The 21,593-nt window shown below is 38.0% G+C and overlaps 1 protein-coding gene across 1 annotated transcript; it reads left to right on the forward strand.

Moving 5' to 3' along the window:
- The first annotated feature begins 4,210 nt into the window (after nucleotides 1-4,210).
- On the forward strand, nucleotides 4,211-11,233 carry LOC140954565 (uncharacterized). Its single transcript, XM_073404615.1, has 4 exons — nucleotides 4,211-5,030; nucleotides 5,118-7,557; nucleotides 7,782-8,867; nucleotides 8,947-11,233. Exons 1-4 carry the CDS (start codon nucleotides 4,211-4,213, stop codon nucleotides 11,231-11,233), a joined length of 6,633 nt encoding a protein of 2,210 aa, XP_073260716.1.
- The last annotated feature ends 10,360 nt before the right edge of the window (nucleotides 11,234-21,593 follow it).

Genomic DNA, 21,593 nt, shown 5'->3' on the forward strand with positions numbered 1-21,593 from the left:
AACAGTTGACATCCACAGTAAACCGGAGTCTTCATTGTAAGGTTTTTTTTCACCCTATCAAATCTACTGGAACCCAAAAGCAATCGGTGAACACAGAAGCAAAGGAAAGAAGAGGACGGAGCAGAGGAGAAAAGGTGGTGTCAGTCAGCCAGAGCTTTACCATCGTCTTCATCGCCTCGCAGAGCAGGTACGTCGTTCCTCTTCATTTCTTTTATTTTCGCATTCAAATTAAGTTGCATTACACTGTGCGAAGGTAATTTAATTACCTTCGCACAGCTCAAGCCACGCGTGAATTCACTTCACGCGTGCGCTTCGATACAGCCCAATCAGGCCGGCTGGGCCTAGCCCAGCCCATATGGGCTGAGCTGGGCCCAGCCCCAAAGAAATCGGCCCAAAAAAAAAAACATAGATAATAAAAAAGGTGTAGACAAAAATTTTGCATGTCTTAAATTTTTTAAGGGCCACAAATATTTACCAACGCCAGAGTTGGATTTATTCGCGGTCAAATTTTTAATTGGAATTATTTGTGGTGGAATATTTACCAACGCCAGAGTTGGATTTTTTTCGTGGTCGAATTTTAAAATTAGAATTATTTGTGGTGGAATATTTACCAACACCAGAGTTGGATTTATTCGTGGTCAAATTCAAAATTAGAATTATTTGTGGTGGAATATTTACCAACGCCAAAGTTGGATTTATTCGTGGTCGAATTTAAAATTAGAATTATTTGTGGTGGAATATTTACCGACGCCAGAGTTGGATTTATTCGTGCATTGATTTAAATTTATTTCTTAGGTTTATTCATTGAAGTTAGAGTCAATAATATCATACGTTCTTACACACAAATCAAAATAAATTTTAGCAAGTTAAGACTAAAACAACAATGCAGCTTACCTAAGGTAGGGTGCGCTAGGGGTGCTAATACCTTCCCTAGCCTCAACCAGTCCCGTACCATAGGATCTCTGTTGACCAGTTAGGGTTCCTAGTGACCATAATACTAGGTGGCGACTCCTCAAACGAGACGTTTTTCCTAAAAGAACCGGATGCCAGAAATCTATTCTTTTTCCATAATAATTCAAGAGAATTAATTTTTAGGGTCGCCGCGATGTCGGGTGCGACAGAATGGCGACTCCACTAGGGAATTTAGGACTAAGCTTTGTTTTTTTGTTTCTTTTATTGCTAAATATTTTTTTTTTTGTTTTTCGTTGGTGCTTATCAAGTTATCTATTGTTTATTATGTATTTTTGCGTATTTTATTTTATTTTTTGTTTTTTATTTTTTTTTATTTTTACTGTTTTAGCACGTGTAATTATTCATATTTATCATGCATATATATGAATATCATTCAAGCTCATTATATATATATATATATATATATATATATAGATATATATGTATATATATATATATATATGTATATATACATATATATATATATATACCACACTGTTTTAGCACGCGTAATTTTATTCATATTTTATCATGCATATATATGAATATCATTCAAGCTCATTTTATATATATATATATACGTGTGGTACCAACTTTAAGATAAGTGGAGAAGTAACGGCACCCCAATGGCTTTAGCCTGGGTAAGGCTCGCGAAACTATCCAACTCTCGCATGATTTGTTTGCTCGACAATGGTTGATATGCCAAACTGATTTTACTCGGGGCCTCTATCTTCACGCTGCTTGTAAATCTCATATCAACCTTTCGAGGATGATCACTGAGCATGCGAAAGACCTTTGAGACTAGATAACAAAACTACCCAGATGCATTTAATGACTAGAACCTATTCTTTAGGTTGGTCCCTATATAATTTCATTGAGATGAGCATAACATTTAAGCATTTTCATTACAGGACTTTCGGGTGACATAATGACCGTTATTCGTGAGGTAACCACTGTTGAGTATGGACTCGAATCTGAATCCTTGCAAATGACCGAGGGAGACTGCCCTAGACCAAATGCCAGTGGGACACCGCTACTCAAAGATGTCAGGTGCATAATAAATGACACTAGCAGATTGTTTTCACTCACGAAGTATTAGATAGATGAAGCAGAATTTGCTATGAAGTATGGGAGGATTTTGCACCTTTTGAAAGTGCCGATTTTACCATCAGCTATAAAAGCCATGATACATTTTTGGGATCCTGATTACTGACGCTTCACTTTCCGAAATGTTGACATGACACCTACCATCGAAGAGTATAGTGTGTTGACTGAATGCCCCGAAGATGCCTACAAAGTGTACTTCCGCTAGAGAATCGACGACACCATGGATGAGCTTGCCAAATTGCTAGGGATCCCTCAACTAATACCATATAGAGAAAAAGATAACTCTGGGGGTCTTAGATGGAAACGGCTAGAGGAGTTGCTGATTGCTAAAAAAGCTAACCCGAATGCTAAATTAGAGAAACATAGAATATTGGCTTTGGGAATATTTGGTTTAGTTCTATGTCCCTCTACTACGGGAATTATCAGTTTGGAAGCTGCCAATTTGTTTGTGGAATATGAAAAGACAAAGATCAACCCGTGTGCCGCAATCTTGGCGGAAACCTTCCTATCTCTTAGTCATTGCAAGAAAACGGGTAAAGGTTCCATGAGGTGTTGTGTCTCTTTACTATTCATCTGGTTGTTAAGTCATATAGAAACGGAGACACCAATATTCAATAATTTCTGGTGGTTTGACCAAAAGCCACTTGAGTTGTTCGTATCAAAAGAATGGGAGAGCTTTTTGGAAGATGATTGGAGGGTAAAATTGCAAAGGCTTCCATTAAGCATTTTTAATTGGAAAGCTCCTTGGATGAGGAATATGACAAGCTTGATGAGTTATGGAGAAAAGCCTTGGGTACCGTTAATTGGAGTAACGGGATACATCAGTTACGCACCTGCTTTAGTTGCAAGGCAGCTTGGGGGCATACAAAGTGTTCCAAGGACAATTGACATAGCTCAATTTACCGGGGTCTATAAAGGGGCCGCCATGGAAATGTTAGGAAGCATTAAGCAGGATTGGAATTTTTTATTGTTGATAAAGAAGGAGAACGGATCAAGAAATTTCAGTATCCCGAATGGTGTGACAGAAGAGTCTCCGACATGGTAGAAATTTCAGAATCCGTGGGCACCCGAAGAAAGAGGGTGAGTTACGAAGAAGAACTAAGAGAGCAAGTAAAATGATTGCAAGCCGAGCTTAAAACAAAGGAGGATTTGAGACTATCATTAGAGCATCAATTGGCCAAAGAAAAAGCTATGAGGAAATTGGCTGAGGAAAAAAGGGACTCGTTGGGCCGAGATCGGATGAAAGCAATGAACGACTTAGAATCCATAAAAGTCATCAATAAGGAGAAGACGCTTCAGGTGGAGAAGGCCCAGTATTGGGAGGAATTGGCCGTCAAAAATCAAGCTGTGTCAAGCAAGCGTTTAACAGATCTGAAAGAACTCAAGAGCCAGTTAAAAGATGTTGAATTGGAATTGGCTAAATCCAAGAAGATAGTCAAAGCCACACAGAATTTGAGAACTGAACTCAATAGTAGTAAAATTGAAGCGAAGGCATTGAAGACTAAATTAGCAAAGGGAGAAGCAAAGATCGAACAATTGCTAGAAAGTCAGAAAATGTTGGAGAGTCATGTTCAAATACTAGATACTGCTAATAATTCTCTATCCAGAAACAACTTGATCCATACTGAAAGAATAAGGGAGTTTCAAGAGCAAATTGATCGAGTTGCGGTCGAGGCTCATTGGCTAAGAGTAGAGGTTCGTCAAGTTGGAGGGGACATCGCGAAGTATCGAGGGAGCATGAACAACACCAATATGTTTCTAAAAGCTATATCTAATAGAGGCAGTGCCTTTCCCCCTGTAATAGATTAAGATGAATCATTTGTTGTAATGAAAGCTTTATGGGTTAAATAAAAAAGGCGAAGACCTTTATTTACTTTTATTCAAATGAGTGTACAAGGTTGAAAGCTCAGATGGTAAAAGGTTAAACAGATCTCCTCTCGGCATTGCAATAAGTATCGGATGTAGATCTAACCAAACATCCGAAGAATAACGGTTGTTATGTCACCCTCCCATGAAATAATCCATGTCCAATATGTTGCATTCACATTCATGCATTTTGAACATACACTTATGAATTGTCATAATGCTGCACAACAGGTGAAATATAGGTCCCCCATTAAAACACACTCATAACACACGGTTGCGGAAAAAAATGGAAAATGAAGAAAGAACTCAATTGGATGCCCAACATCAAAAGGAGTTGAACAGTCTGAAGGAAGATGTCGCTAGGCTTACTAGCCTACTCGAACAAACTCTGAGATCTAAGTCGGGAGAAGGGACATCCTCTCAACCAACATTTACCACTCAGGTACCACCGACACCTCCGGTTTTCTTCAACCTACCAAACATGGGAGCGGGTGGATCTTCGCCTGAGCCTCAATATGCTACGCATTTCCCAGCTCAGCCTATATACCCGATGAGGATTCCTCATGCTGATGAGTTAACCTTGGAAGGGTCTCACAAGGAAAAAATGATAGGAGCTGAAGGTTTAGAGAAGTGGGCTGCCCTAGAAGAGAGAATAAGGGCAGTTGAAGGAAATCACTTGTATGACCCTGTGAAAGCTGCCGAGATGTGTTTGGTACCTAACGTAGTCATTCCTAAGAAGTTTAGGGTGCTGGAATTTATCAAATACACTGGAACTCAATGTCCAATAACCCACCTTAAGTCATATTGCAATAAGATGGTCGAGGTGGTGCAAGATGAGAAATTGTTGATCCATTTCTTCCAAGATAGTTTGAGTGATGTCGCGCTCACTTGGTACATGCGTTTGGACAATACCAAGATAAGGGGATGGAAATATCTAGTCGATGCTTTTATTAAGCAATATAAGTTCAACGTAGACATAGCCCCTGATAGATCAAGCTTACATTCATTGGAGAAGGGTTATAAGGAATCTGTAAGGGAATATGCACAAAGGTGGCGTGAAACGGCAGCACAAGTTAATCCGCCATTGTTGGAGAAGGAAATGATCGGTTTATTTTCCAACACCTTCAAAGCTCCATACTTTGAATACTTGGTTGGAAGTTCTGCACAAAGCTTCTCTGATTTGGTTGTTATAGCTGAACGAATTGAACAAGCCATTCGAACGGGTAGGATCACAGACCCTAGTGAAAAAAGGGGTTTTGTTGGACGCAAGAAGGAGGCTGACGTCCACAATGTCGAAGGTGAAGGTAAGGGAAGAAAGCATAATTTCAGGCCACCCATGACCATTCCCCCCACATCTAATATAAATTTCACCTCACCTTATCTAAAAAACCAAACAAATACCCAAAATATCCCATACCGCCAAAACAACACATTTTACCCACGCAGAAGCTTCCCCACAAACCAAGAAGAACTGCCCCCACTTCCCATGCCTCTTAGTGAGATGTATCAAAGATTGCTCAGTATTGGCCAAGTAACACCTGTTCATTTGACACCTTTGCAACCACCTTTTCCTCAATGGTACCAACCAGACCAGAAATGCGAGTACCATGCTGGTATCGCCGGCCATAATATTGACAGTTGTTTAGCTTTCAAAAGGAGAATCCTCCAACTCATCAAAGCAGGTTGGATTTCCTTTGATGATTTTCCGAACGTAAAATCCAACCCGCTACCGCACCATGCTTCTGGAAGTGGAGGGGTAAATGCTTTGGAAGAAGAAGAGAGGGGTGCTAATGTCTTAAAGTTGTCAATGGAGGGGTTGTACAAAATGTTGAAGCAAGCTGGGTACCTCCAAACACCCCTCAAAAAGCAAGCCATAGGCCATAAGGGTGAATATTGTGAGTACCACCAGCATATGGGACACCATATAAACTCTTGTAAAGAGTTTCGGGTGAAAGTAGAAGATATGATGACATTGGGAGTGTTGAGGATAGGGGTGCCTGAAGAAAAGCTAGTAGGAACCATGACTGGTTTCGACAAGAAGGTTGAAGTTTGTAGATATCAACCAACAGAGAGAGGACCCCTAAGAATGATCTTGGCTAGACCTACAATCACAATTAGTGGAAATTATAATGCCATACCTCATAATTATGGTTACTCTTTCCACACCGCGAGACCAACTCCTACTCTTCATGCTGAAATTGGGGGGTTAACCCGAAGTGGAAGGTACTATACTCCTGAAGAGTTAGAAGACCAAAGAAGAGTAAAAGGAAAGAATGTGGTGGAGTTGGCCAAGATGGATGAGGTCAACAAACCAGTGAGCGACGAGGAGGCTAACGAGTTCTTGAAGCTAATGAAGCACAGCGAATACAGCGTGGTGGACCAGTTGAAAAAGACCCCCGCCAGAATCTCTTTATTATCATTAGTTTTGAGTTCAGAGTTGCATAAAAACGCTCTTCAGAAAGTCCTTAACGAAGCATATTTTCCTCAAGATATCACACAGGATTCTATAGAACATTTGGTGGGAAGGATTCAAGCCACTAACTATCTCTACTTCACAAATGATGAATTAGATCATGAAGGAACTGGTCACAATAAGCCGTTATATATCACTGTGAAATGTAAGAATTGTGTGATCGCTAAGGTGCTGATAGATAATGGTTCTGCTTTGAATGTGTTGCCAAGGCATGTGCTTGATAAAATGCCAGTTGATGTCTCTCATATGAAGCCAAGTACCATGACAGCTAGAGCATATGATGGTTCGCCAAGGCCGATTATGGGAAATATTGATGTTGAGCTCGTAATTGGGCCCCAACCTTTCCAAGTAACTTTACAAGTGATGGATATTCATCCCACATACAACATGTTGTTGGGAAGACCTTGGATCCACGCAGCACGAGCTGTTGCATCCTCATTACACCAACGGGTTAAGTTTATCATCAATGGAAACTTGGTGACAGTAAGGGCTGAAGAGGCTTTAGCTATGGTGAGAAACGTGTCGATTCCTTATATAGAGGCTGAAGAGAATAAAGACAGAAACTTACATGCATTTGAGGTAGTAAATGCTGAATGGGTACCTGAGAATACGGTGCGAAGGAAACCAGAGGTTTCTGAAGCTGCAAGGATGGCTGTTAAATATTTTCTGAAGCATGGATTGCCATTCCAATATGACCCTATCACAGGAATGCCCGAGAGGATCAATGTAATAAAGAGGAAATGTGCAGATCAGAGGTTTGGTTTAGGTTTTAAACCTAGAAAGGAAGATTTCATGAGAGCGGCTGAGTTTAAAAGAGAAAGGAGGTTAGCTCGAATTGAAGGAAGGGAGCCTAATGAAGGTCGAATCCGGATCCCTCCAATTCACGTAACATTCCCCCGACCTGTGCAAGTGATCAATGCTGGGGGTGAAATTGAGAGGATGAGTAAAGAATTTAGCAGTGCTACCATCCACCATCTGGAAGAAATCAACAAACAAGAACCCCAAGGGGGTTTTGAAGACAAAGAGAGCCCGTATGAAGAACTACCCCAACTGACTGTGAGTGCTCTAGAGGATGGTCTACCTGAGTTTGTGAGAAGATTAACTAAAGGGGAAGAATTGAACAATTGGGAAATTCAAGAAGTCCCAGTTATCTTTAAAAAGTAAACATTTGTTTGTCGCTTGCTTTTTCTTATTGCTGCATTTTGTTTGAATAAATTTACGTTGCCAGTAATCGTGGCTCAAGATATTGGCAACAAGAATTTGTGTTGAGCCCTTCTATCATTTCAAGTTTTAATGAGATCATGCTTGGTTTTTCCCTTCATCATGCCTTTTAGTTTCATTTTTTCCATTATGCACTCATAACAAAGGCACTTTCCGCTTTCAGGGAATCTAAAAGCGGGACAACGATAAACTTACAAACCCATTGCATTGAGAATAATTGGCCTAATTTTGATAAAATCGTAACTTCAATCAATGACGAAGAAGATGGTGAAGATGACTTTGAGGAGTTCAAAAAGCTTATAAAACAATCCGAACATGCATGGGAGCCTGCAAAAGAGGAATTAGAATTAATAAATGTAAGTACCGAGCATGATAAAAAGGAGTTGAAAATAGGGATGTTGATCAATACAGCTATGAGGAGTGAGTTGGTCGCCCTTTTGCAGGAGTATGTGGATATTTTTGCCTGGTCGTACGCAGACATGCCCGGTTTGGATACTGAAATAGTAGTGCATACGTTACCTTTGATTGAGGGTTGTCGTCCAGTCAAACAAAAGCTAAGAAGGACAAGACCTGATGTATTGCTCAAGGTAAAAGAAGAGATAACCAGACAGTGGGATGCAGGTTTCTTGGAAGTAGTAGAATATTCTGAATGGGTGTCTAACATTGTTGCGGTTCCCAAGAAGGACAACAAAATCAGGGTGTGCGTGGATTTCCGGGATTTGAATAGGGCAAGCCCGAAAGATGACTTTTTGTTACCGCATATAGACGTGTTGGTGGACAATGCTGCTAAGAGTTCCACTTACTCTTTCATGGATGGTTTCTCTGGCTATAATCAGATTAAAATGGCTGAAGAAGATAAGAGAAAGACGACATTTATCACCCCATGGGGGACTTATTGTTACAAAGTAATGCCATTCGGATTGAAGAATGCTGGAGCAACATACCAAAGGGCAATGGTAGCACTTTTTCATGATATGATGCACAAGGAAATTGAGGTCTATGTGGATGACATGATCACAAAGTCCAAAGATGAAGAAAGCCATATCCCAGCTCTGAGGAAATTGTTCGAGAGGTTGAGAAAATATCAATTGAAATTGAATCCTGCAAAGTGTACATTCGGGGTGAAATCAGGCAAATTATTAGGATTTGTGGTGAGTAATAAAGGCATAGAAGTGGACCCCGATAAAGTAAAAGCCATTCAAGACATGCCCGCTCCAAAGACCGAAAAGGAAGTTCGAGGCTTTTTGGGGTGTTTGAACTATATTGCTCGTTTTATCTCACAACTTACAGTGACATGTGAACTGATTTTTCGATTGCTCTGGAAGAAGAATCCTGGAACATGGGATGAAGATTGCCAAAAATCAAGCTTTTGATAAAATCAAGCAGTACTTACAGAAACCACCATTGTTGGTTCCGCCTGTACACGGAAGGCCACTCATCCTTTATTTAACTGTGACCAAATCAGCTATGGGTTGTGTGTTGGGGCAACAGAATGAGTCAGGAAGAAAGGGGCAAGCCATCTACTATTTGAGTAAGAAGTTCACCGAGTGTGAATCCCGTTACAGTATGGTAGGGAAGTTATGTTGTAGTCTGGTGTGGAGTGCGAAGAGGTTGCGACAATATATGCTATACTATACTACCTGGATGATCTCAAGAATGGACCCATTGAAGTATATCTTTGAAAAGCCATACATGTCGAGTAGAATAGCCAGATGGCAAGTACTGCTGGCTGAGTATGACATCATCTACATGACAAGAAAATCAGTAAAAGGAAGCGCAATTGCAGATCATTTAGCCGATAATGCTATTGAGGATTACAAGCCATTGAACTTTGACTTTCCTGATGAAGATGTGCTAGTAACAGAAAAGGAGGAGAAGAGTGGTTGGTGGGCTATGTATTTTGACGGCGCAGTAAATGTATCGGGCAACGGGGCAGGTGCTGTGATAATTTCCCCAGAAGGAAAGCAATATCCTATCTCGGTAAAGCTGCACTTTAGTTGTACAAACAACACAGCTGAGTATGAAGCTTGCATCCACGGATTGGAAGCTGCATTAGAGATGAATGTAGGGAAATTAGAAGTATATGGAGACTCAATGCTAATAATCTGTCAGGTGAAAGGTGAATGGCAGACAAGGGATGAAAAATTGAGACCATACCAGGAATACCTCTCTAAATTGGCTGAAAGCTTTGATGAAATAGAATTTACTCATTTGGGGAGAGACAAAAATCAGTTTGCCGATGCGTTAGCTACCTTAGCTTCTATGGCTATGATTGATTGTGGTGCAAAAATTCAGCCTGTAAGCATCGAGATCAGAAATTCTCCCTCGCATTGTTGTTTAATAGAAGAAGAAACAGACAAAGACCCATGGTACACAGATATAAAAAGATTCATCCAGCATCAAGAGTACCCGTCAGGAGCCTCGAAGATAGATAAAAGGACCTTGAGAAGAATGGCCATGGAATACTACATAGATGGGGAGATTTTGTATAAAAGGTCATTTGATGGGACTTTGCTAAGGTGTTTAAGTGATCTGGAAGCAAACCAGGCCCTACAAGAAGTGCACGGAGGAATTTGTGCTACCCACGCAAACGGACACATGATGGCTAGGCAGATGCAAAGAGCAGGTTATTTTTGGCTGACCATGGAGAAGGATTGCATAAATTATGTCCGAAGGTGCCACAAATGTCAAGTGTATAGCGACAAAGTCAATGCGCCTCCTACACCCTTATTTAACATGGTGTCTCCTTGGCCCTTTGCAATGTGGGGAATAGATGTGATTGGGCCTATTAATCCAAAAGCTAGTAACGGACTTCGTTTTATCCTTGTAGCGATTGATTACTTCACCAAATGGGTAGAGGCTTGCTCATATGCCTATGTGACTCAGAAAGTGGTTAAGCGGTTCATCAAGAAAGATCTAATCTGTAGATATGGTGTGCCCGAGAGAGTAGTGACTGACAATGCTCAAAACTTTAATGGAAAGATGATAATGGAGATATGCACAAAGTGGAAGATCAAGCATTCCAACTCGTCCCCTTACAGACCCAAGATGAACGACGCTGTAAAAGCTGCTAATAAAAATATAAAGAAGATTGTTCAAAAAATGGTGATTACTTACAAGGATTGGCATGAATGGCTTCCTTATGCTCTACATGCGTATCGAATAGCAGTGAGGACATCAACCGGGGCTACACCATACTCTTTAGTATATGGAATGGAGGCAGTGGTACCATTGGAAGTAGAAATTCCCTCTTTAAGGGTCCTCATGGAATCTGGACTCGAGGAATCTGATTGGGTCAAGCTACGATACGAACAACTAAATATGATCAGCGAGAGAAGGTTAGCAGCAATTTGTCACCACCAGTTGTATCAAAGAAGGATGGCTAAGGCGTATGACCGAAAAGTTCGGCCAAGAGAATTCAAAGAAGGAGATTTAGTATTGAGGAAAGTTCTGTCAATACCAGGAGAAGATCGCAGTAAATGGGCGCCCAATTATGAAGGACCCTACATAGTGAAGAAGACATTTTCAGGAGGGGCATTGATACTAACAAGAATGGATGGGGAGGATGTAGTTAGGCCTGTGAACTCTGATTCTGTAAAGAAATATTATCCATGATGTATAAGTCTTTATCAAATCAATAAAAAAGGATTGGGCCAATTATTTCTCTTTGCATATTTTTCATAAGGGGTGCCTGCAAAAAAAAAAAAAAAAACCAAAAATATACCCTTACAACTTCGCATGATCTCATAGACATAATTGATTTCTTTTACCAAAATCCATTTCCCATTTGGAGTTTTTTGAAATATTGATCTAGCATTTTGATTTCAAAAATAATTTGATGTGCTTTCAAAAATGATATTGTAACATTCTACTTGTAGAATGATAATTGAATCAAGCAACTCTGTCATTGAGGTGACTAAATTATAAGAAAAAAAGAAATGAATAAACACCCTTATCCTATGACTCTTGGATCATGTGTTTTTTTGTATGAATAATGGTACGTAGTGAACTCTTTACTCATGACTCATGAAATGCATCTTTGCAAAGACCAAACAATCATACTGGATGAGGTCAAAGTTTATTGATCTTAACTGTTTGCGCTTGAAATGAGGAAAGGCCATCTTTGTTATTCCTTTCACGTTCTGAAATAAGTATATCCCTTGCGACCCCTTTTTGAGCCCGAATAATTTTTCTTTTATGAAAAAAATTCCGACTAGGATCACACCCCACACTGGGGGGCAAGAGAAAATTTCAATGAGAAAAGAGAAAAAGCCGTGAGAAAGCCTAAGAGGCATAAGAGCTCAAGAAACTCAAATGCTAGGGGGCATGCCCAAATCACTAGAAAAAGTGACATCCAAGGTAAAAAGAGTATGCCCTAGCAAAGCAATAAAAAAGAAGAAGCAACAAATCAAAGAAGTGCGGCAAAAGAAAATAGGAATGACGTCAAGAGTCAAACTGTTGATAGTGATCCTTAGTCTTTGAAACCCTGAAACACTCTTTGAGCCTTATGAATCCTTTTCTTTCATAGCCAACAACCACAGCCTACGTTACGTCCCTGTAAAAGTCATTTCTAATCAAGCAAGCAAGCAACCGAGAATAATAAACAATGCTCTCCAAATGCAAAGAATACTTTTTCATAAGATTCATGACATCAAGAATAAACTACTCATTATTATTCATGCTGATAAAAATGAATGATTCAAGAAGAGACAAATTTTTCTCATACAAAACCTCGAGCTTTTTCTTGAGCCCTTCACTTTGAAACAAAAGATCATCTCATGATGTATTTTTACTGAAGATCTCATTGCCAAACACAAAAGCAAATAACTTCTTTTCCAAGAAAGAAAATAGCCAAGGAGTTGTAAGATTTCAAAAGCAAATTGTTTTAGATTCACATCGAAATAATTTTTGTTTTCAAAATGCAAGATCAAGATTTCAAGATTCATTCTAGACCCACATTCCTTCACCAAAATGAACAAAAAGAGAAATGAGAGAATGGTCTTTTAAAACCATTATTTGTCTAAGTCGCTGACAAAGTACACTTGGGGGCAATGACCAGTACAAGGGGGCAACATTGTATTTTCTCTTCTAGAAAAAGAGAGGAATATTTCCTACAACAAGACAAGGGGGCATTTTGGTTTACGAAAGACAATTTGATCCTTTCAGCAAGTGACACCGAATATTTTTATCAGTGAGACGAGGAGTAATGAATGATCGTCTCAAAATATTTGACGAGTTAGAAAATCTTTAGCAAGCAAGTGGGTCACGATGGGCACCATAAATGCTAAGTTGTGCAAATAAATCTGGAAATAGACTTATATGGGCCAACTCGAGTGGGCTAGAAGCCAAGCGACAAAAATGACCCAAAACCGGAGGTAACAAGTTCTCATCAGTCAAGCAACAAGAAGACTAAGAAGAAATGGGGGCCTATATTTCAAATCAGGTAAAGATGCATGCATATCATCTAAACTTTGAGACATTGGACAATGAGTTTTGCAAATCTCATTAGAGAAAATTCCAACGGAATCCATCGAGTGGAAGGCCAACTTGAAATGGCCAAAGATTGAAATTGTTGTTGAAATTTTTTTCACTTTTGAGAATTTTTCATCCCGGGCAGGCCGCCCATGAGAATTAGGCCATCTAGAAAAATCTCTACGCTTTCCGCTTAGAGTGCCTTTGAGCACTCGTTTTCTTCTTGGAGCGCCTTTGAGCCCTCACTTTCTTCTTCAAGTGCCTTTGAGCACTCGCCTTCTCCTTCGAGTGCCTTTAAGCACTCGCCTTCCTTTTTGAGTGCCTCTAAGCCCTTGTTTTCCTCTTTGAGTGCCTTTGAGCACTCCCTTTCCTCTTCGAGCGCCTTTGAGCACTCGTTTGCCTCTTCGAGCGCCTTTGAGCACTCACTTCCCCTTCAAGTGCCTTTGAGCACCAGTGCCTCTGAGCACTCGCTTCCTCTTTAAGTGCCTTTGAGCACCAGTGCCTCTGAGCACTCACCTTTCCCTTCAAGTGCCTTTGAGCACCAGTGCCTCTGAGCACTCCCTTTCCCTTCAAGTGCCTTTGAGCACCAGTGCCTCTGAGCACTCGCTTCCTCTTTAAGTGCCTTTGAGCACCAGTGCCTCTGAGCACCAGTGCCTCTGAGCACTCATTTTTCCCTTTAAGTGCCTTTGAGCACCAGTGCCTCTAAGCACTCGCTTTTCCCTTCAAGTGCCTTTGAGCACCAGTGCCTTTGAGCACTTGCTTTTCCCTTCAAGTGCCTTTGAGCACTTGCTTTTCCCTTCAAGTGCCTTTGAGCATCAGTGCCTCTGAGCACCAGTGCCTCTGAGCACTTGTTTTCCCTTTCAGGTGCCTTTGAGCACCAGTGCCTTTGAGCACTTGCTTTTCCCTTCAAGTGCCTTTGAGCACCAGTGCCTCTGAGCACTCGTTTTTCCCTTCAAGTGCCTTTGAGCACTAGTGCCTTTGAGCACCAGTGCCTCTGAGCACTCGCTTTTCCCTTCAAGTGCCTTTGAGCACCAGTGCCTCTGAGCACTCGCTTCCTCTTGAAGTGTCTTTGAGCACCAGTGCCTCTGAGCACTCACTTTTCCCTTCAAGTGCCTTTGAGCACCAGTGCCTCTGAGCACTCCCTTTCCCTTCAAGTGCCTTTGAGCACCACTGCCTCTGAGCACTCGCTTCCTCTTGAAGTGCCTTTGAGCACCAGTGCCTCTGAGCACTCACTTTTCCCTTCAAGTGCCTTTGAGCACCAGTGCCTCTGAGCACTCCCTTTCCCTTCAAGTGCCTTTGAGCACCAGTGCCTCTGAGCACTCGTTTTCCCTTTCAAGTGCCTTTGAGCACCAGTGCCTCTGAGCACTCGCTTTTCCCTTCAAGTGCCTTTGAGCACTAGTGCCTCTAAGCACTCGCTTTCCTTTTGGAGTGCCTTTGAGCACTCGCTTTCCTCTTTGAGTGCCTTTGAGCACTCGTTTTCCTCTTTGAGTTGCCTTTGAGCACTCGTTTTCCTCTTCGAGTGCCTTTGAGCCCTCACATTCTTTTGAGTGCGCCTTCGAGCCCTCATTTTCTTTTTTTTACTTTTACTTGGATAGGTCACCCATCATAATGAGGCCACTTCTAAAAAACAAAAAAACAAAATAAAAAAAAGTGGGTCGTCTTCCAAATGACTTGTTTCTTGTTTTCTACTCTCTCTCTAAAGGTCGTGTGTCAATCTACTGTTTTCTAAGTTTTCAAGACAAAAAAAAAAAAAAGGGGTTCTTTCTCTATCTACTTTTCTTTATAAATTTACTACACAAAGATAAAAGAAAATAAAATTTTCCAATATCTTTGCATAGTAAATATTATAAAGAGGGGGCAACTGTCATAACCCAATTTTTGACCATTTTATTTTTATTATTATTATTATTTTATTTATTGAAAAAGGATAAAAAAAATTTGATGAAAAAATAATAATGATGATGAAAAAACAAGTAAAATGAAATAAATGAAGCATGGATTAAATTTTGGGTTAAGGGCAATATGAATGGAAGTTTTGGGTTTTAATTAAACTTTGGAATTAATTTAATTAAGCTTGGAATTAATTTATTTAATCCAATTAAGGGTTTAATTGGAGAATTGATAAATTTTTAGACTTAATTAAGCTTGAAATTAATTTAATTCATCCAATCAAGGATTTAATTGGAGAATTAATAAGTTTTGAGACTTAATTAAGCTTGAAATTAATTTAATTAATCCAATTAAGGGTTTAATTGGAGAATTGATACGTTTTTGGACTTAATTAAGCTTGAAATTAATTTAATTAATCCAATCATGGACTTAATTGAAGAAATATCAAAGTTTGAGGTTTAATCGGGGTCCAAATTAAGAAAATTAAAATCCAAGGACCAACTTGAAAATGGCGCAGAAATGTAAGGATCAAATTACATTTTAATCAGGGGTTTGATTGCAAATTAGAAGAATCGCAAGGACCAAATTCGCAACCAGCAAAACGGCACCGTTTTCTCTGCAACTGTTCACCATCTCTACAACGGCTCTGCAATTAAAGGCAGAGGCGTTTCGTCCGTTGGCGCTGACGTTTCTTCATTGAAGGCGCCGGTTACGGGACATTTAGGAGGGCAGTCGTTTCCACCACCAAGGCTGCCGCTGTCTCTATAAAAGCTAAGTGAAGGAGACCTCGCGAGAGAAAGGAGAGGAGACAGAGAAAGAAAAACCCAAAAACCAGAGCACAAGACACACAGAGAACAAAAAACCCAGAAGTAGAGTGAACAAAAAGGAGTTAAACAGAGAGCTAAACCCATCTTTTGTTTAGTCCCAGAATCCAATCACACACAATCGAAAAATCAGAGAAAAAACAAAACAGAGGAAAAAGCAGAGCAACACGCAGAGAGCAAGGAAGGAAAAGGGCAGTATACACACAAACAAGGATTGTCCCTGCCATTGTTTTATCCCTGCAACAGAAAAAAGGAAAAAAGACTCAACAATTGACATCCACAGTAAACCGGAGTCTTCATTGTAAGGTTTTTTTTCACCCTTTCAAATCTACTGGAACCCGAAAGCAATCGGTGAACACAGAAGCAAAGGAAAGAAGAGGACGGAGCAGAGGAGAAAAGGTGGTGTCAATCAGCCAGAGCTTTACCATCGTCTTCATCGCCTCGTAGAGCAGGTACGTTGTTCCTCTTCATTTCTTTTATTTTCGCATTCAAATTAAGTTGCATTACACTGTGCGAAGGTAATTTAATTACCTTCGCACAGCTCAAGCCACACATGAATTCACTTCACGCGTGCGCTTCGATATAGCCCAATCGGGCCGGCTGGTCCTAGCCCAGCCCATATGGGCTGAGCTGGGCCCAGCCCCAAAGAAATCGGCCCAAAAAAAAAAAAACATAGATAATAAAAAAGGTGTAGACAAAAAATTTTGCATGTCTTAAATTTTTTAAGGGCCACAAATATTTACCAACGCTAGAGTTGGATTTATTCGCGGTCAAATTTTTAATTGGAATTATTTGTGGTGGAATATTTACCAACGCCAGAGTTGGATTTATTCGTGGTCGAATTCAAAATTGGAATTATTTGTGGTGGAATATTTACCAACGCCAGAGTTGGATTTATTCGTGGTCGAATTTAAAATTAGAATTATTTGTGGTGGAATATTTACCGACGCCAGAGTTGGATTTATTCGTGCATTAATTTAAATTTATTTCTTAGGTTTATTCATTGAAGTTAGAGTCAATAATATCATACGTTCTTACACACAAATCAAAATAAATTTTAGCAAGTTAAGACTAAAACAGCAATGCAGCTTGCCTCAGGTAGGGTGCGTTAGGGGTGCTAATACCTTCCCTAGCCTTAACCAGTCCCGTACCATAGGATCTCTGTTGACCAGTTAGGGTTCCTAGTGACCATAATACTAGGTGGCGACTCCTCAAACGAGACATTTTTCCTAAAAGAACCGGATGCCAGAAATCTGTTCTTTTTCCATAATAATTCAAGAGAATTAATTTTTAGGGTCGCCGTGATGTCGGGTGCGACAATAATAATAATAAGTTAAAGAGGACTTTGAGATGTAAGATTAATGTGAGGATTAAACAATAATAAAAATAAATGTCAAGGTTAGAGGATCCACTAATAGTATTAGAAAGAAGTATAGTATAAACTCTTTTTATTAATCAATTGGAAACCACACACAAAGGAGGTTCCAATCGGATGATTTATCCTTAATAGTTCATTATAAGTTTTTAACATGATCATATTAATTATCTTATTTAAGTAACACCAAACTTTTAAATATTGTCAGAAATTCATGATACTAACTTATGTTAACAACAAATCAAGTTCCTTTCATAGCATAGGTGTAGGTTATACCATATAGTTGGCTATGAAATTGCCAAGCATTTGTTCTACCAAGTGTTATACAACACAAATCTAGATTAACCATTTAACAAGCAATGTATTAAGAATTAGTAAGATAAACAATAAAACATGTTAATAACAAACTTTCTTGGAAATAAACATTGAAGTCCATATTGAGTTTATATTATACTTATCCTAACACCATTAGTGAAACCTTCTCACCTTGACATAATGAACTTAGCTAAACATAATGAAGAAGATAAACATAAATAAACAATATAAGAACATTAGTATAGTAAAGAAAATGAAAAGTATAAACAAGAGATTAAGGAAAATATAACATGAAATAAAACTTAAACATTATAAAAATATAAAGAAACAAATAAAAAGCATGATCTTGATCTGATTAACCAAGATGCCTAAATGCATGGCAAATGCCTCCTTTTATAGGCTAAAATTTGAAACTATTGATTTGATCATTAATTGTTGAGTGGGTAACCACATCTTGACTTGGTGACAATCCTTATCTTCTTGTCTAAACAAAACGTCATTGATAACGTCCGAATTTAAACCACCTACACTCATGAAAGATCTAGAAAATTGTCTCATCTTTCCAGGAAAAAAAAATTAAGGTCATTTGAACTTCTAGAACTCAAGATATGGGTTGAACACTCAACAGTGTTTGGGCTGCAGGACAGATTTAGACTTCTTCATTGTTGCTATATTTTGGACATGAAAATAGCCTTTTTAAATCTTGGACTCCATATGAAAGTTTTAGTCCTATGTATTATCTTTCCATCCATATAAAGCAAACCTAAATTCAAGATTACAGCTCCAGATATGACCCAATTACCGAACAGTGTTCCAGTTTGGACTGAACCATCATCTCTTTTTTAAGTTTGGTCCTCTCTTTATCCTTTCAATTTCAATACTTAAACTAATCAATCAATCTTGTCATTTATGCGATAGGCCTGCATTTAAGATGAACATTTATCATAAATTAAAGGTATCTTATATTATTAGATATGTTGTTATAAAACATGCTTTAGTTAAAGAGTTATTGATACTTCAAGTGCAAAATGATGATATAAAACCTTGATGAAAATACATTTTTAAGTACTAATTACACCCCCCAACTAGCTTATTACTAATCCCTAGTAATCAAAGCATTAAAATAGAAAAATAATTTGTAAGTTCCACGAAGCAAGGCATTCATCATCCAACTTTCATTAATCTATTTAGATAAACAAACTCTCATTAAATTTATATATATCTGCTCAATACCTCTTAAACAAGATATTAATAAACCTTTCTTTTGTGCTCAAATATCAACATATAGTTATGGGGCTTTACTTGGAAGAAAATAAAATTTTTGTTCTAATGTTTAAGATTAACTTCCTTGCGTTGAGATTATTATCTTTTTTTTAATATATACATATAACTTAAAACACAATGCATCTTTAACCCATGTAATGATCTTTCGGCTAATAACTCCCAGACCAGTTGGTCTTAGGGCATTAGATGATGAGAAACCCTTACAAGCTTAGTAACTCGGGTTGTAGATACTAATACGTAGGTAGTGCAATGTTTGATTCCCTTAAGCTTTTCTCCTCAACCCATGTAACAAGTGTTGGGCTAATAGCTCCTAGGTCAATTGACTTTAGGGTATTAGGTGTTAAAACACCCATTCGGGCTTAATTGCTTAGGTTAGGGAGGCTACGAAACCAAACTTTTTTATGTTTTTATTATCATCATTTTTGTTTTTTTTTTGTTTTTGCAAATTATATACTATCCCTTTCCCTTAATTGTTACCTTTAACAAAAAAACATAAATAATGTAAGAATCCAATATGCAACCCAAAATCACATGTTAAAGTGTGTGTGTGAAAATGAAGGTTTAAGAATACTTGTTAAATAAGTATATGAGCAGAATTAAGAGATAACAATGCGAGAGTTTGTAAACCTGAATATTTCAAGAAGTATTCTGATAGACCTTGTTAAGAATGTTTACTAAGATGCGTCTCAAAAGTCAAAAGAGCTCCTTTACTCTACCATCCTAGTAACAACAGTTTTGCAAATAATTTATGAAACAGAAAACATAGTTAGTTAATATTTTTTTTGAAAATATCAACTACTACCCTTCCCCCCTAACCAAAACGAGACATTGTTCTCAATGTTCTAAGGTAGAAAGATAGAGTATAGAAGACATCACCTGAAATAACAAACACTAACAATCCTGAAACACACTTAAATAACTATAAGAAATAACAAAACAAAATAATATGCTATTAATAAAACCAAAAGACACAAGGTTTGACAAATGAAGGCTCAAATCCAATCCAAGCTTTTTACGGCTTTCCTTAGTTGATCAATTTAGGCGAATCATGCAGGGATCAATGACATGGATGAAAGATTATAGCTGGTCAATCAATTATTCAGTAGTAGCAGTAGAGATTATGATTTGTCGTGCCGAAGATGTTAGAAATTGCTATTCCACAACTTGGTTAAGAAAAGACAACAAATTATCATAAAAACCATTAACATTTAACAGACCTATAGGTTTATGGTGAATTGCAGTTGGGCCCAAGAGGAAATATAAAATATCTCTTCCAATGTGCCAAGACTAATATGACCAGAAGATTGATGTCTTCTCCCAAGTGTAGGAATGTCGAAGTAATAAATAACCCAGCAAGTCCGAGATCGAACCACATGGAGCTTAATTGTATAAATTATAAATAACAATAATACAACAACAACAATAATAGTAATAGTAATAATAATATTAATAGTAATAATAAAAGTAGTAGTAGTAGTGGTGGTGGTAGTAACAGCAGCAATAATAATATTAATAGTAATAATAATAATAATAATAATAATAATACTAATATTAATGATGATAATAATAATAATAATAATAACAATAATAAAGAAGTTGATGAAAATTTTGAGATGGAAGATCAATGTGAGAATTAAACAATGATAAAAACAAATATCAAGGTTAGAGGATTCACTAATAGTATTTCAAACAAGTATAATATAAACTCTTATTACTCAATTGAAAACCACACACAAAGGAGGTTCCAATTGGATTATAAATATTAACATGATTACATTAATTATCTTATTCGAATAATGCTAATACTTATAAATATTGTTAGGTATTCATGATTATAACTTATGTTAACAACAAATTAAGTTCCTTTCATAGCACATGTGTAGGTTATACCATACGGTTGGGTTATGAAAGTGCCAAGCATTTGTTATACCAAGTGTTATACAACATAAATCTAGATTAACCCTTTAACAAGCAAAATATTAAGAGTGAACAAGATAACAAATACAAAACATGTTAGTAGCAAACATTAAAGTCCATGTTGAGTTTATACTATATTTATTTTTACACCATTAGTGTAACCTTTTCACCTTACCATAATAAACTTAGCTAAACATAATGAAAAATAGAAACATAAATAAACACAATAAGAACATAAATAAGATACAAGTTAACTAAGTAAATAAAAGGAAATGAAAACCATAAACAAGATATTAATGAAAACAAAACTTAAGAATTACAAAAAATATAAGAGAGAGAGCAAGAACAAGTTCTTGATCTGAACAACCAAGCTCCTAAATGCATGGCAAATGCCTCCTTTTATAGACCAAAAATTGAAACTATTGATTTGATGACTAATTGTTGAGTGGGTGGCCAACTCTTGACTTGGTGAAAATCCTTATCTTCTTGTTTGAACAAAATACCATTGCTAACATTAGAATTGGAACCAACTATACTCATCAAATTGTCTTATCTTTCCAAGAAAAAAAAATTAAGGTCATTGGACTTCTAGAACTTGAGATATAGGCTGAACACTGAATAGTGTCTGGGCTGCAAGACAGATTCAGACTTCTCTGTTGTTGCTATAATTTGGACTTGAAAACAACCATTTTAAATATTTGACTCCACATGAAAGTTTTAGGCCTATGTCTTATCTTTCCATCCATATAAAGCAGACCTAAATCCAAGATCTACAGCTCCAGATATGACCCAATTACCAAACAGTGTTCCAGTTTGGACTGTACCAACATCTCTTTTCTAAGTTTGGCCCTCTCTTTGTCCTTCCAATTTCATTATTTAAACTCATTAATCAATCCTT

This window comes from Populus alba, chromosome 14 (genome assembly GCF_005239225.2).
Source record: "Populus alba chromosome 14, ASM523922v2, whole genome shotgun sequence".
Classification (NCBI taxonomy): Eukaryota; Viridiplantae; Streptophyta; class Magnoliopsida; order Malpighiales; family Salicaceae; genus Populus; species Populus alba.